Below are 17,077 nucleotides of genomic sequence, written 5' to 3'. Positions count from 1 at the left end.
AATAGAATAGGTTTTCATGCTTGAATGCTCAAAAAACACAATATTTGTAACATATTTTTCATTGTTGCAGCACCTCTCTTCCCAGTCTGTCAGTAACGTCTTGTTTAGTGTCCTTTCTCTGATATTTCTTTCCGGAAATGTCACGCCTCTTACCATATTAACAAGTTTCAGCTTCTCAGGTGTAAACCCATCAGTTTTACTTTATCAGTTTCAGGGTGGACAAAACACCCATAAAATTTTTTTTATGGGAAATACTGTGATATGTACATTTCTGCAAGAAAACTCAAGACTACAAACGAGGCCTTTCAGGGAGTTCAGAAACAGTGCTTACTCTGATACAGAGAATAACTCTATATAATAACCCTATAAGCATAATAGGTCACCTTTAAAACCTTAAAAAAAGTTTGCAAAAGGCAGTTAGCAAAGGTAGGAGTTACAAGCATGATGTATTACTCTGAAACCATCAACTGTATATTCATGGCAGGGGTGTGTACGGTAAGTATTTGATGTATTAGCTGTACATTGGACTCACCCCAGTCCGAGCTGCCTGCAGACCACCTCAGCATCCATGTCATCCCACTGATCATCACAAATGGTCCCCCAGCGCCCATCATGGAAGACCTCAACTCGTCCCTCAAAGTCCTCCTCCCCACCAACCAGCCGCAGAGGCGGTCCATTACCTGAGCGAGCAAACCAGGAATCATGACCCAAAGCCACAAACACATCAATACATTTTGTGACACCCAGAATGCTTTGCATGCAATATTTTCTCTCTCTCTCTCTCTCTCTCTCTCTCTCTCTCTCTCTCTCTCTCTCTCTCTCTCTGTGCAATAACCCAGCGGTTCTTAACTGATAGGTTGCAGGTCTTTTCTAAAAGGGTTGCAGAAGGCAGTGAGAAAAAAAATTATGCAACTATAATAACGCAGACTAAAGTCTTAACTTTTAGGGAAAAACAAAAGTAAAGGAAAATAACCCAGGTTACATTTAATACTGGTTCATGGAGAAATCTGCTGTTGATAAAAATACTATATGTATTAAAGTTTTGGGTTAGTAAGATTTGCCTTTTAAAGAAATGAAAACTTTCATCAAGCAAGGGTGCATAAAACAGATCAAAAGTGAGAGACATTTATAATGTTACAAAGTATTTCTATTACAAAGAAATACTGTTCTTTTAAATTTCTATTTATCAAAGAATCCTGAAAAATATGTTTCTTGAGCAGCAATGATTTCTGAAGGATTGTGTGACACTAAAAACTGGAGTAATAAAGCTGAAATTCAGCTTTGACATCACAGGAATTAATAATATTGTAAAATATATTAAAATAGAAAACGGTCACTTTAAATTGTAATAATAATAATAATAATAGCCTAATAATAATAATCTTTTTACTGTATTTTTGATCAAATAATTGCAACCTTGGTAAGAATAAGACTTTCTTCCTTTTTTTTTTTACAAAAAAAAAAAATTACCGATCCTTTTGCATTTGCATATTGTTGGGTTTCTATGCAGTTTCACTATTGAATCATACTAAGTCTCTGCAATAAACAACTGGTAATGTGTTTTAAAATTTAAAATCTGGGTCCTGAAGCAAAGCCAGAATCATTACAACTACAATTAGATGCGCAGTTGTCATAAACATTTTATATATAATAATAATAATAATAATAATAATTCATATCAGGAATGCAATATATGCATCCATTCAAGGGCTAAAAAACATCTTTTGCTGCCCTGGTAACCCAGCACAGTGCACATCTGTCCTTGTGTCCTCAGACTGTGTCTTCAATAAAGCTCTCAGCAGGCAATCATGAGTTCAGACGTCATTGATTTGCTTTCCAACCTATTTTCTCGTTTTTTTACTCCCTTTGTTCCTTTCTACAAAAGAGAGTATGGCTATTTTGATTCCACCAAAGAAAGCATAAGCCCCCACTGTTTCATTAAAATTTCTAATTTCAGCTAGCGCCAATTTAGTAAGTCAATATGAATGGACAAAGAAGCTGCAATAACGGCAATTCAAAGATAACATAATCATCTTCATGATGTTCTATCACACACCCCTGTGGTTTTTTTGTCTTAAAATTCTTTTTAGATCAGAGATACTCAAATGATGTTTCTCCAGGGCAGCTTTTAGAAAATGTAGGGTGATCAGTGAATAAATAGTAATTTTTAATTTGGTTTTATATTAAAATGTACATTAACCGACAAATCACAGCAATGTCTCAGACCAACCTCATATTTATATCACAATATTAAACAAAAATCATAGTGTCTCAGTGATTCAGTGTTGTTTTACAGCAAAATCTGTAGAATGGAATTTAATGTGGTAAAATTGGAAGAATAGCTGAGAATAGTTCACTCTTATTGGTAGCTAAAAGCATAATAAAAGTCCAAATATTTAACAAGTGAACATGAACAAGGTATTTAAAAAAAGTTGAGCAAAAACGTTTGTGAATAAATCTGCCACTGAATGCAATTTAATTAGCCAGTCTGCACTGCAAGCAAGCAAAAAGATGAAGTACGACACAACACGGAGCATGGGAATGGGGGCAATCTTCTTTGCGCACACATGGAGGCGGAAACTGAATTTTCAGAACCAGACTTTGAGTCACCCTGATGATCTTTGTATCCTATTTAAACACTTTGTCTGTTTGATGGTAGCTGTAAGGTTTCGCGAGGGCATCTAGATGCAGGAGTGTTTACAGCACTTGTCACTTAAAAGGTCATTAGCTTCACTCCCACAGAAAGCACACTGACCTTCAGGTGGTGCACACAGCACTCCGGCCTCGTTCCCATGGTTACAGTCACTAGTAACAAACTTCCTGCTCCGGCACTCCAGCAGGGATTTCTCATCACCACGGCAGCCAAGGCGGGCGTAGTGAAAAAGCCCGGAGCCGGGGCCAAAATATGAGTGCTGGAGAGCTGTGCCAATCTCACTACAACAAACGAAAAGAATTATGAAGAGAGAGAGAAAAGAAACACCAAGTTGTTTCCTCCTCTGTTCAGTAACATAAGGCTTTAAACCCACTCATTTTATAAAGGCTAAATCAAAAATAGATACAGTAAATATGACATTTTAATTAATCATTTAAATATGCAAATGAGTAACCATACTTTGACCACAATGAGAAGCACAGGCAAAAGGGCTAAAATGTATTAAATTATTTACATGACTAATTTATCAAATTAATTGCAAATAATCACATTTTTCAATATTTATTGAGAAAAAAAAACAATTAGTATATTATTCAAAGACATTACCTTACTGTGGCAGTCAATGCATAATTTTCACATTATCTTTAATTAATTGTACTAAATGAAATGGGCTATATGTGTACATAATGTATTCATCGCTTTTTGTATTGCCATTGCCAATGCGTGAACAGCTTGTAACAAAACTTTAAAAAACGAGACATTCTAGGGGGTCTATGCAAGCCTGTAGACCGATTTTTATCTGAAGGACTCGTGTCGTGGCGTTTTCGGCGGGAAAATCCAAACGATGTGACGTTTATGTGCGCTCTCATTACATGACACGTGAAATGAATGCCTATACAATGTTCAGGAGGATAGTCCCGAAAGAGCTATTCTGTGCTGTAATGTCAATGTGTCATGCAAAGAAATGGGATTCATTCAAAATGTAGTCTCACATGCACATCTATATAGTCTAGTCTGAAACATACTTTATATTCAAACTATCATAACAGTGCCATTTTAATTAACTCATCTGTTGTGATGTTGGTGAATTGCAGAGATCATGCAAACATATCCACATGCTTGCTTAACTGCTGTTTTCCCACCACTGTCATTTTTGTTGTATGTTTATTTTGTTTCATTCATCTAAATGCCACTCTCAGCAGCACCTGGATGTTTGTTAACAGCATATCGCTGCAAAGGTATTTCCAACTTCTTTTTACTTCTAAGGAAAGAATGCAAAAGAGATTCGCCATGAGTATATCAGGGCATTGAATCATGTCCAGTCTCTTGTGTATCACGTGTGTACGAGTGCGAGCACGAACAATAATTTGCAGGCTGCAGTTCACTTAACGGCCACCGGTGTCGCTAATAACAAGGGTTTCTGAATTATACTTTAGTTAAACTGACAGCCCTAATTAGAAGTAAACATACCTCAGTCCAAGCTGTCGGCAAACCACACTGGCATCACGGTCTGTCCAATGCGTGTCACAAATTGACCCCCACTGGCCGTTCAGGTAGACCTCTAGTCGGCCACTCTTTGAGGACGAACCTCCCGCTAACCTGACCGCTCCTGAATAGGTAAGAGATAGATATTATATTATACACATACACACACATTTATTATAAATAATAATACAAATAATTGTAGGAAATAATTGAAAGACTCTGAAGAAAATCCATGCAAAACTATTTTTAGTGTATTGATATGAATTTGTTAGGGTTAGGTGTTCTGGGGAAGTGTTAGAAATTGACCACATCCAGTTCTGTAAACCTATATATAAAACCTATTTACAACCAGTATTCTCAGTCCTAGCTGTTTTCTAGAATTTAATAAGAATTAACAGTAAGTTATAAAATCTTACTGAAAAGCGATCAAGGCCATTTTATTCTTTACAGGGAGGATCTTTTTTTTTTTTTCAAGATTTAGATTCATTTATTTCTTTATAAAACTGCTCAAAATAGCATTGTTCATTCTGTATTTACATACAAATGTCTCTTTTATAGAACTGAATTTGGACATGGAAATTAACAGTATTGCTTCTTTACGGAGACAAACTGTACAGAGTATTAGTGGTGCGAATAGTTTAATCAGATCCCTCAGCATGAACTCCTAAAATCAGAGGCAAATTCTAAAAAAAGAATGTTGTTCTTATCAATGTATTCATGCCTTTAATCCCAGCCCTAAAACTAACAGTATATGTGATTGCTTGATAACAGGAACAGAATGTTGATCCAGGAACACATCGTACTTGGCAAAGTCACAGCCACAATTTGTCTCCACTGCACACAGAACGCAATGTTTTTTTGTTTTTTTTATACCATATATAATTTTCCTGAGATACACACTGAGATAGAATATTCTTCTGAAGCCACTGATTTCTAAATATACAGTCGCTGCAAAACACAACAGTCTTCTGAGAGAGACCAAAAGGGATGTAAGACAACAGTATTCAAAGATGTAGTAAAAACACCTATTTATCAGCTGAAGAAATGTTAAAATGTACTAACATCAAAGGCTGACGTCCCACTAGCTGATTTTCAGTCATAAGCGGCCATGTTTCTCTCCGCAGGGAAACTTTAACAGCCCCAGAGTCTAAACTCCCTGATGAGTAAATGGATCTGAACCAAACTTTTTCTTTAGCACACGCAAAGTCACATAATCGCAAACATTGATTGCGTTTTTCTGCTAAAATAAAACAGTGGGAGTAAAAAAGAAAAATCTCATTAAAGCTGTGCTTGAATATTCCAGTGAATGAATGGTAAAATAACCCTGAATTGCTGGTTTTTCGGTTGTTGTTATGTCAAATTTCAAATTGATTCGCCAAAACACATTACTGCAATCTATGACAGGAAATTGTAGATTGCTCTTCATATTTACAGTAATCAGTGAAGAGGGTGAGATTTTAGAAAAAGCAAAAATGTATTTCGTTTTGGCTAGTGGGAAACCTCCTTAAGAAATATTTTGAACTCACTAGTGGAACATAGCAGACCATTAATTGTAAACGCTGTAGGGCTCACCTTGGTGGCAGTCGCAGTAGGCCCAACCAATGGCCCCTGAGCTCTGTCTGAAAAAGCACCATGGGTTAGACTCACGGTCAGGATTTCGACAAAAATTGTGCTCTCCCAGACCCCTGCCCGGATACTGCTGCACGTAATCTGGGAATTCAGTCCACTTCAGACAGGGTGAACCTGAGTCGGTCTGAGAAACGGTGCCATTGTAATAGCCCAGCTCAGTGAAGCCCTCGGAGCAGGACAGAGGAACTGGGGGGAAAAAAAACAAAGAAAAAGGATTTTATACTGTACACAAATCCGATTTAGTTTTCAAATCCCATCTTTAAGGCTGACTGTTCATACACAGGCATTTTTCAAAGTGATGAAATCTGATCTGTTTTTTCAGACAGTAGTCAATATCCGGTGTATCTACTGTACATAATATGAGCACGATACCAAGAGAATTTCTCATTCAACACTCGAGAGCAGCTCCCGGTGTTGAAGGAAAGAAAAATGTAAATGTAGTCTCTGCTTAAGTCTATCATGACATCTTGCTGTGATGCTTAACAGATAAGTTACACATTTTAGAATATTAATAATATAATATCATTCATATTAAATACAATATTATTACTATTATGCATTATTAATATATATACATTTCAATATGGATCATACATATTTCACACTTATTTTAGTGAGCAAAATGAGCATCTTTGGACATTGGACAATATTTAAATTTTAATGAAAAAAAAAAAAAGACTTGACATTCTGGAAAAACAAAGAACATATTCCACAATGTATATATTTTAAATCCTATAACTTTGCATTTCATTTGCATTTTTCTGTTTAGACCACAAAATAGTCAAAAGTATCCAAAGTAACAACAGGAGAAATTTACGTTACACCTTGCACTCAGTTATTGAAAAGAAGCACAAAGTATATTATGCATTTATATTAGAAGTCACACATTAATACACATATCTCTTTTTTACAAACAGAATCAAAAGGATTTCCTGTGCTAATTGGCAGCATGGCACAGAATGCATTGACAAAGCATACCTTGTGTTTAAAGCTGAAATTAGGTATTTACTTTTTGGAAAAGCACACATAAAATGTACTTTTTATTGAAGTAGTCAAGTCCTGAAAAATATGGGCTCAAAAATAAGCCAAATAATCCAAAATAAAAAGAAATATATATATTAAAAAAAAAACTTTGTCAGTGATTTATTTTGGAACTGCTTCAAGTTTAGTTCCAAGAGTGCTCACTATCTAGCAAAATCCCCTTTCTGTAATTAGAGTCCAAAATAATAATCCCTGTTGTATAAATTGCCAACGTAGAGCTCTGCAGATGTGGCCCTTTCAATATGGCTTTCCTGCCAACATCTTATATCTAACAGCGGCCCTTTTGTTTATCTCTCCGGAACACCCGCCTTGGCCTCCAAGCCATGAGCACTGATTCCTCAGCCTCAGGGCTGGAGATTGAAAAGAGGGAGAAGTTGGACATCTGGATCCCTTATACAGCCTCCTTTCCCAGCATAAAGGACGAGGGATTAGACAAGGCAGTGCTCTAAGCAGGTGCTGAGAAGCCAAGACGAGCAGCCAATAAAGCGGCAGGGAGCAGAACTCTCACTGACCTGCCCTACTTGAGACTCACCAGAAAGAGCTACACCACCCGTACTGGATTTAAAGGCACAATTATTGCAAACTTGCACCTCGTGTTAAGGAAAACAGGTGGTCCCTTAGGCCTAGTTTCAAGACTACACATATCAATCACTATGTCATTGTCACATGTGTTACTGCATATGCACATTCCCAAATTTTTAAGGTCAGATGGTTGTTTTCTTTTAATAACAAAACCTCGTTTCAAAGCAGTATTTGAATGACATGAGTAGGCGGTCCGATGATGTCACCCGGTGTGCATCAGTATGCATTTACACTACAAATGTCAGATTGTCGACAAAAAAACCAAACAAACACCATATGCCATCTAAATGTGATATTTAATTGAGCTGCCATACCAATTTTGACAAAGTATAAGCAACCACAGCAATGCAGAAGTCAATGAACCTGAAATTACCACAAGGCTTTATTCATGGATAGACATCTGCCATGTCTAGCAATTATAGTCACTTACAAATGTCCCAGCAGGTATGAACTGACAAGCTTCCAGTGACAAGTGATTAGTCTGTCCAAATTGAAATGAAAAATTTCTGCGTGATGTGACACAATCACAGCCAAACTGAGTGAATTCGATGTTTAATATAGACCAGGATTTTAAACCAATGAGATTTCACTGTGGGAGGGGCTCCTCAATGCAACACAACAAAAACAGAAAGTGAATGGACAAAAATGCAAAAGATTATTCAATTATTTTTTACCCAGCTGTTTTTCTCAAAATGCATATTGTTCCAAAGCAGCTTTACAAAGAGCTGATTTGGAACAATACGTTGTTTGAGTGCATAAAGGAAAAATAACAAAGAAAGTGAAGTGTAAAAATGACTGAAGTAAACAGAAGTCCTCATATGATTATGGCTGGATCATAGCTAGCTGGATAGAAAATCATAGCTGGTCTTCTTCCAGAACTCAAACTTGATTACGTTAACACAATTTTGGGGTTGTAGTGCTGTGGAAATCAGGATCAAATTGCATTTCGCACAGAACAACAGCACACACACTGTGAATGGCTAGATAATGTGTAGGAAAGATTATTACAAGTGCTGTTCTAAACTTTCGAACAGTTTGAACACAACTTTACTTCGCTAAAGGGCTTGAGCGTTCGAGTTTGGTGCTGTGCTGTGCAAGACACAAATGCATCTCTCGCTGGATGACTGAACACATGGTGGGGAGGAGAGCAGAACTATGGGAAGAACTCATGGAGAGTTTAGATGGTGAGGTCCATATGGACTGTGAAATGCTGCAGGCTTTGCACAAAAAAGCCTCCAAGAGATTTCAGCAGATTTTCCATGTTTGTATGCAGTTTTTGAGGAACTTTGTTGTGAGTTGGACCCAAAGACAGTCAGAGAAGGATGGAGAGGCTGTGATCCCGTAATCCTCTGTTAACCCACAATATTCCTTAAGTCCCAGAGTCCAGCACTCCATGACTCAGCAGAATGTCATTCCCAGCCTGTCACTAGAAAGCTCTGTAGATATGAAGGGTCCTCCACCTTCCATTTGCCTTTGAAAACACATCACTGGCAGCGGGAAGAACAGGCTGTTAATCACAGTCACGACTGGCACGTCTGCAGTCTTCTTTGTCTGCATACTCATGCGACTGCACTTTTCTGAGCCAGGCTGTATTCAAGTGATATCAGAAAAACATATATTACAGAGGAACTGTGTGTTTGTGTGTGTGTGTGTGTGTGTGTAAAGAGCAGCAGTAGATTAATGTCTCCATCTGCAAGCTCAGACAGACTCATTGCAATCAGGGCAGGGCTGAATTAGACATATTAAAACAGGATGACGGAGAGCGCTCTCAGAAAGAGTTGTGCCAACCTCAGGGAAATCGTTGACTGCGTTTCTGCTTAATTGGATGCATAAAGATGTGTGGGCAGGAAACGCCATAATGCTGTCGATAAAGTGTCTGGAACCAACTGAAAATTATTTCATCCGTAGAGAGTGACAGAATAAAAAGCTTTTGATGGCTTTTTACATTCATTTTCATCTTAATTAGTATTTTGTCTTGTTTTACGATAAAGTATCTAAACATCCTTGAAACAAGATTAATTTACTTGAGAAGCAAAATTGTGTCAGATAATAAGACTCGCTTTAAGAGAATATTTCCTTGATTAAGGTTATCTTACACCATTGGCAAGTAACTCTCTTGTTTTAAGCATAAATCTAATAAAGTGTTTATGCATTAAAAAAAAGCGTATAGCCTACTGTTAAAGAATTAGGGATTATCAAAGAATTTGATTATATTTTTTAAAGTAGTCTATCCAAGGCTGAATGATTAAAAATACAGTAAAAACAGTAATATTGTGAAATACTGTAAAAATTTAAAATACCGTTGTCTATTTTAATATATTTTAAAGTGTAATTTATTCCACCATTATTATATTCCATTACATCATTACTCCAGTCTTCAGTGTCACATGATCCTTCAGAAATCATTCTAATATGCTGATTTGCTGCTCAAGAAATATTTCTTATTATTATCAATGTTGCTGCTTTATATTTGTGTGATGAATGGACAGCAGTTCAAAAGAACAGCATTTATTTGAATGGGATGAATAGGAATCTTTTATAACATTATGAATGTCTTTACTGCTACGTTTGATCAATTTAATGCCCCCTTGTTGAATAAAAGTATTAATTTCTTTTTCTTTTTTAAATCGTACTGACTCTTTAGTACTTTTTAACGGTTGTGAATATTGAAGGAGGAATATGAGTCCAGTCTATGGAACAGAATATCATAGAAGCTTGTTGAGGACTGTTTGACTTAGTTCTTAGTCCAGTACGTAACTACTTCATAACCACTTTAGCAACCGCAGGAACAACCCAAGCAATTTGTATAGTAAATAGAATTTAGACTATGAATGTAATATATAAAAGTCTTCATTCATTATTCACTGATTATCTTCACCTTGCAACTCTTGAATCACGTGTCGCTTATAGTCAGAGTGCGAATTACCCCACCATAATTGGGGGGTACTGCTCCTTCACTTCTTCTATGACCATCATGGTCCACTACCATATCAATCCCCACCGTGATCGCCAAGTGCAACATGTGTTGTGCAACACACATACAAGGTCTAAACATGCGACAAACTGATAATCAGTAGGCTACAGAATATCTCATTGTTATTATATATCCAAAAGAGAACTGTTTTGATCAACTCCCAAAAGTTAGATGTTAAGCGCACTGAAATACCATTCAAATTACTAGTAAAAGTACCTTTACAAGAAGCCTATTGCCTATTTCAGGGTTTTTCCTGGCTCAAAAGGAGGCGGAGGTGGTAAAATCATAATAATGTATTTTAATAATAAGATAATTAAATGTGTATTTTTTTTGTAGATCATCATATAAGCTTAATGTGTTCCCCAAATTTTTTTGTTGGCGGAGTTTGGTATCTCTAGGGGGGTTCGGGGGCATGCCCCCCCGAAAGATTTTTTTTTACATTTTAAAAGATAAATTCATTAATCTGGTGCACTTTGAGTCACCCAAATCCACTATTAAAAAATAAATAATCCACCCGCAAACCGCCTATTAGATATCTGCATCTGATCATCACATTACAATTATTCAAATTCTTAGTGTTAAGCATGATAATATGGTAACATATCACACTGAAGTAGGCTGATTTAAAATGAACATTTATTTAAAATAAAAGTTCTTCTTTTGGCAAAATTACATTTCCTTAATAGCCTAAACAGAGGCTTTACTCCCTTCAAGCTTAAATTGTCAATGTTTCATTACATCACTGTTTGAAAACTCTCAGAATAATTGTTTGTACCTTTATAAAGGGCATTTTCCCCTAATTTTATTAAATGTATGCTCCATCTTTCATTTCAAATTCTTAAATTTGATAAATATATTCAATTAAAATAATTAGACACTAGGCTGTTACCAATAAAATTAAATAATTTACATAGAAAAATTATAACTGTATTAAATTAGATTATTTTTAATATTTTTGAATATACAAATAAGGAATGTTGAAAAGAATGATACTTTATGAAACTAGCGTTTTGTCATTCAACGTTGACACTTGCTTGAGAAGTTGAAGTCGTTCTCCGTGGCTTCTAGCCACGGTGGTTAAAAATGGTACGGTCCACAATAGGGGTGTCTGAAATCGCTTTACATTAAAATGTTCCTACAGTGAAAATAGGAGTTGACTTGTATTGTAACTGTAATTATATTTTTTCACAATATCAGAAAAATTATCTGACCCCCCCAAAACGTATATTTCTGTCCCTTTGGGGGGACCCCCTGTAATTCGAACTATGCTTATAGTGCAGTTTTGATGTCATGCCATTAAGAAACACTCAATATTCACTGCAATTTGATGTAACCAACATCCATCCTGCACAATGCAAAATGGTGCATTTATTATGCTTTTTGGAATTTTACAGCCCCTGGTCATGATAAACATTTTATGGAAATCTCTGTCAAAAACAATTATGTTTCACACAACTGGAATGACATATGGGTAAGTAAATAATGATAGAATTTTCATTCTTGGTGAACTATCCCTTTAAGACTGATACATTAGGCTGACATTTGGATCCTTTTATAACAAAGAACAGAGGAGATAGACATCTTCTGTGTGATGGAATAGCACATTTCGTGTTAAAATTAGCAGAGAGATATTTAACAGGAATGACAGGGAAGGTCAGGTAATAAAAGAGTGTAAAACAGAGGCGTCTGGGCATCAGGACCAGCACCAGGAGACGGCCATGCTTATTCAGCACAGGCTTAGACATTTCTATCCCATTCCATTACGGTGCAAGAAAAAAAGGCTGATCTCCAGGTGTTAATAACTCCTACGACATGAAGGTCGGGGGAGGGGACGCTACGGGAAAACAGAGAGAGAGATGCAAGGATGCATGCTCTACCACGGGTCTGATAAACTAACACATCCCGCTCACTGAAAACAAGCCATTCTTTGAAATATCAACTCTAGTGAAATCATCTTATACTGACATTCTTCTCCATTCTAAACCAAACACACGAGGATCTGACACATAAGGTGGGGGATGAAACATCAAAGACGTTTGAGAAAGCAAAGACTGGCACAGATGCGAGTGAGAGCGAGAGTGAGAATCTGAGAGAGTCTTTTCTGTGATGTTTGGAAGTTGTATTCCAAAAAGGTTTATTTTAAAAATTACCTTATGAGTCAACTATCAAAATTGGAGGACATAAGTGATTCAATCAAAGCTTTCGCAATACAAACAGAGCCAACCAACATGTATAGAATTTCAATTTGGTTGCAAAACAAAACAGAGCAAATCTACAGACAATCAAATCGGAACAATCAGATAAAATAGCTTAGATATAATAGAACTTCTAGACAATATGCAGTTAACAGTGGGTGCAAAAAATAAGCAAAACAATCATTGAACGTAATAAGAAAATATATTTTTTTTAAAAGAGGACAAATAAATAATGCAGAGCATTGTATTAGAGCTCTTTGGCTGGGATTCATTCACCTTCAGCCACTGACCCCCTCTGTGCCGCTCTAAGCTAATGGAAGCACACTGGCAGAACGAATGGCAGCAGAAATCAAGTCATTTACGCAAAGCATCCGTATGGCGTACTTGGACACACACGCTCAGAGCTCTGCGCCATAGGAGAGCTCATTCTCCCTCCCCAAATAATCCATTTCCCCACCACAATGAATATTTGATACGGTTCACATAACGTGCTTTGGCGTGTTAAGCGAATGTGGGAGCAGATGCATGGTGGGTTACCAATGGGTGACAGGAAGCAACATAAGAACATCAGGGCATTCACATTAACATTGGCTTGTTTTGTTTTTTTTGTGCAAAATAAACCAGAAATGAGTTCTCTTGGCCACTGTTTCATGTACAAAGATTCAGTGCAAGACATTCGACAAAGGCTTTGCATGCAATCTTTGCACATTGTTTCAAAGGATATAACTCATATCAAAATAACTTCTTTTTTTTTTTTTTTTGTCCACTGTGGCATGCTACCTAGATCTATAGGAAACAATCTAACCATGCAACTTTCAAGGGTACTGTAAAATCATAAGCTCAAAATCAAAATCATATGTATAAAAGATGCTTTGGGCACAGTTTATCTTTTCAATGAGAAGAGAAAACCAAATCGCTCAATCTAAGCCCTTTCCGTTCCAGGCACCATAAAGCCGTCTGATTGGCTGGTCCGGGGAAGGCTGTTTATCTGTCTTGATGCAGTGACATCAAAGCACTGACAGTCATTAGCACTTCAGGATTGGTACTGGGGAATTTCACACTGTCAACGTATATGAGAGCGAGATGAGGGAGACAATCTGACACAGCTCAGAAAGATGGGACACCATCACAGGGTGAATGCCCTTATTAAACAGCCACACTGGCAATATCCAGCGACCAGCGCACAGTGATGTGGTGTAAATGTCACATTTTGGAGCTCTGGAGGACTTGATGAAATATTTATATAACACAACCCATCACAAATCCATCTTCATCGGCTCATTACTACCACATCCAGAACTAAGAGAATGAGATATAGTGGAATGTAGCTCCAAACAAGCATTTGTTTTTAATTTTTTCATACATCTCTGTATGAAACATGAAAGTGAGCCAGCGTCTTCTTTATAGACCATGAAATTAAATTAGCATGTGGCTTTTAGTACTTTGAAGCCATCTACAGTATACTAGTGTACTCTTAAAAGATGATAAAAGTAACCTTTAGTAGATACTCACATTTAAAATGTCCTTATTTGCTGGGAAAAATCAACATAAAAAGATTGATGACCCATCTTGCACTACCGTACGTACACAGATTTTTGTCCAATCAAATGCTGTGAGGACAACTCTCTCCTTCAACTAACACAAGGATCAAATCATGTATATGGCTGTGACATAAATGAAGCCTAGATATTTAAAAAAGGAAGCAATCTCTTCAATAAATGTTTATTTTTTTCAAAAATCAATTTGAGAATTCAAAGAGATAGTTCACCAAAAACAAAAATTCTGTTATTGATTACTCACACTCATGTCGTTCCAAACTATCGTTCATCTTCACAAATGAAGATCTTTTTGATGAAATCTGAGCGCTTTCTGTCCCTCCATTGACAGCTACGCAACTAAAACTTTGACGCTTCAAAATGTTCATAAAGATAAAACTAATGCAAATGAATTGAGTGGTTTAGTCCAAACTAGATCACGTTATATGATGAACAGATTTAATTTAGGCTTTTATTCACATATAAACATTCATCAACTCACACATCAGTTGTGGTAAACAGAAGCTCAAGCATGTTCGCTTGACGAGCAAGAACCAATGAGGTTCATTCTCGTGTTACGCAGCACGTTTGAGCTCCAGCAAGAACCAGTGAGGTTCAGTCTCGTGTTACGCAGCACGTTTGAGCTCCAGCAAGAACCAATGAGGTTCATTCTCGTGTTACGCAGCACGTTTGAGCTTCAGCAAGAACCAATGAGGTTCAGTCTCGTGTTACACAGCACTTTTGAGCTCCAGCAAGAACCAATGAGGTTCACGTTCAGTCTCGTGTTACGCAGCACGTTTGAGCTTCAGCAAGAACCAATGAGGTTCATTCTTGTGTTACACAGCACTTTTGAGCTCCAGCAAGAACCAATGAGGTTCACGTTCAGTCTCATGTTATGCAGCACGTTTGAGCTCCAGCAAGAACCAGTGAGGTTCAGTCTCGTGTTACGCAGCACGTTTGAGCTCCAGCAAGAACCAATGAGGTTCATTCTCGTGTTACGCAGGACGTTTGAGCTTCAGCAAGAACCAATGAGGTTCAGTCTCGTGTTACGCAGCACGTTTGAGCTTCAGCAAGAACTAATGAGGTTCATTCTCGTGTTACGCAGCACGTTTGAGCTTCAGCAAGAACCAATGAGGTTCACACTTGTGTTACGCAGCACGTTTGAGCTTCCGCAAGAACCAATGAGGTTCACACTTGTGTTACGCAGCACGTTTGAGCTTCAGCAAGAACCAATGAGGTTCACACTTGTGTTACGCAGCACGTTTGAGCTTCAGCAAGAACCAATGAGGTTCACACTTGTGTTACGCAGCACGTTTGAGCTTCAGCAAGAACCAATGAGGTTCACACTTGTGTTACGCAGCACGTTTGAGCTTCCACAAGAACCAATGAGGTTCATTCTTGTGTTACGCAGCACGTTTGACCTTCAGCAAGAACCAATGAGGTTCATTCTCGTGTTACGCAGCACGTTTGAGCTTCAGCAAGAACCAATGAGGTTCATTCTCGTGTTACGCAGCACGTTTGAGGTTCAGCAAGAACCAATGAGGTTCATTCTTGTGTTACGCAGCACGTTTGAGGTTCAGCAAGAACTAATGAGGTTCATTCTCGTGTTACGCAGCACGTTTGAGCTTCAGCAAGAACCAATGAAGTTCACACTTGTGTTACGCAGCACGTTTGAGCTTCAGCAAGAACCAGTGAGGTTCAGTCTCGTTACACGCAGCACGTTTGAGCTTCAGCAAGAACCAATGAGGTTCAGTCTCATGTTACGCAGCACGTTTGACCTTCAGCAAGAACCAATGAGGTTCAGTCTCGTGTTACGCAGCACGTTTGAGCTTCAGCAAGAACCAATGAGGTTCAGTCTCATGTTACGCAGCACGTTTGAGCTTCAGCAAGAGGTTTGTTCTCACGCATCAGGCAGGTTCGGTTGAGCTTCTGTCTTATGTTTGCTGATCAATGTTTATATGTGAATAAAAGCCTACATTCAATCTGTTCATCATATAAAACAATTGAGTCTCTTCAGAAAATTTGGAATAAACCGCTCAATTCATATGGATTAGTTTTACAATCTCTTTATGAACTTTTTGAAGCGTCAAAGTGGTAGTTGCGTAGCTGTCAATGGAGGGACAGAAAGCTCTCATCAAAAAGATCTTCATTTGTGTTCCAAAGATTAACAAATGTCTTACGGGTTCGGAACGACATGAGTAATTAATAATAGAATTAACATTTTTGGGAGAACTGTCCCTTTAATGCCCTGTTTACACCTGGAATTAACATCCGTTTGAGGTGATCCAATCACAAGTTGCCAGATGACAACTATTTATCCATTACGTTTTCTCATGCACCTCAAATGTGTTACTACGTGTGTTTCTGAATGGAGGGTCTCTGATTTCATGACAAATTATATCACAAATAAATTGTATGGTACTGCATGTTGATAAAGTTCAGCAATATTTGCACACCACATTCTCAAATACACTAACATTTAATTCTTGTCAGTCACTAATAACATTTTGAGCAAAAATGCACAGTTATTATATACTATGTACACAGTTAATACTATACATAAGCTCAAGATGCTTTATGATCTATGTTTATTCATTTTCATTTAGCATTTATGCTAATCAAATTGTCTGTCACTGCACTGCATACAATCGTCAAGATGCTTTATGATCTATGTTTATTCATTTTCATTTACCATTTATGCTAATCAAATTGTCTGTCACTGCACTGCATACAATCGTCAATTTATGCTTTAGCAAATGTTTTCATTTAATTCAGAAACAAAGTTTAAAACTCTTATTTTAGCACAGTGGTGATAATAGGCAGTTCTTTAATGTGGCCTCAGACACTGGTTAGTATTTACACTACACATGCAGTTGGGTCACGTGCATTTTTGACCACCACTGAATGTGGTGGAGTGATCATCACAAAAGCTTTTGGACTCCAACAGGTGTAAATGGGGTCTAAAACAGAGAGGACACATATT

General features: G+C 37.4%; 1 protein-coding gene and 1 long non-coding RNA gene across 2 annotated transcripts in view; one reads left to right on the top strand and one right to left on the bottom strand.

Moving 5' to 3' along the window:
* The window catches only part of LOC309485064, a 153,003-nt gene that overhangs the window by 92,700 nt on the left and 43,226 nt on the right, over nt 1–17,077 (top strand). The gene's annotated exons all lie outside the window — the stretch shown is intronic.
* LOC309485037 (neurotrypsin) overlaps nt 1–17,077 on the bottom strand; it is a 45,238-nt gene that overhangs the window by 16,293 nt on the left and 11,868 nt on the right. The window contains exons 4-7 of the mRNA XM_082151618.1: nt 5,711–5,953; nt 4,124–4,262; nt 2,756–2,934; nt 533–680 (exon numbers count right to left, since the gene is read on the bottom strand). Of these exons, the coding sequence (XP_082007744.1) occupies nt 533–680; nt 2,756–2,934; nt 4,124–4,262; nt 5,711–5,953 (709 nt within the window). The remainder of the gene's footprint in view (nt 1–532; nt 681–2,755; nt 2,935–4,123; nt 4,263–5,710; nt 5,954–17,077) is intronic.

Source organism: Leuciscus leuciscus (assembly GCF_965113295.1).
Source record: "Leuciscus leuciscus genome assembly, chromosome: 21".
Taxonomy (NCBI): Eukaryota; Metazoa; Chordata; class Actinopteri; order Cypriniformes; family Leuciscidae; genus Leuciscus; species Leuciscus leuciscus.
The sequence above is the reverse complement of the archived record's forward strand: the minus strand, read 5'-3'. Positions and strand labels throughout refer to the sequence as shown.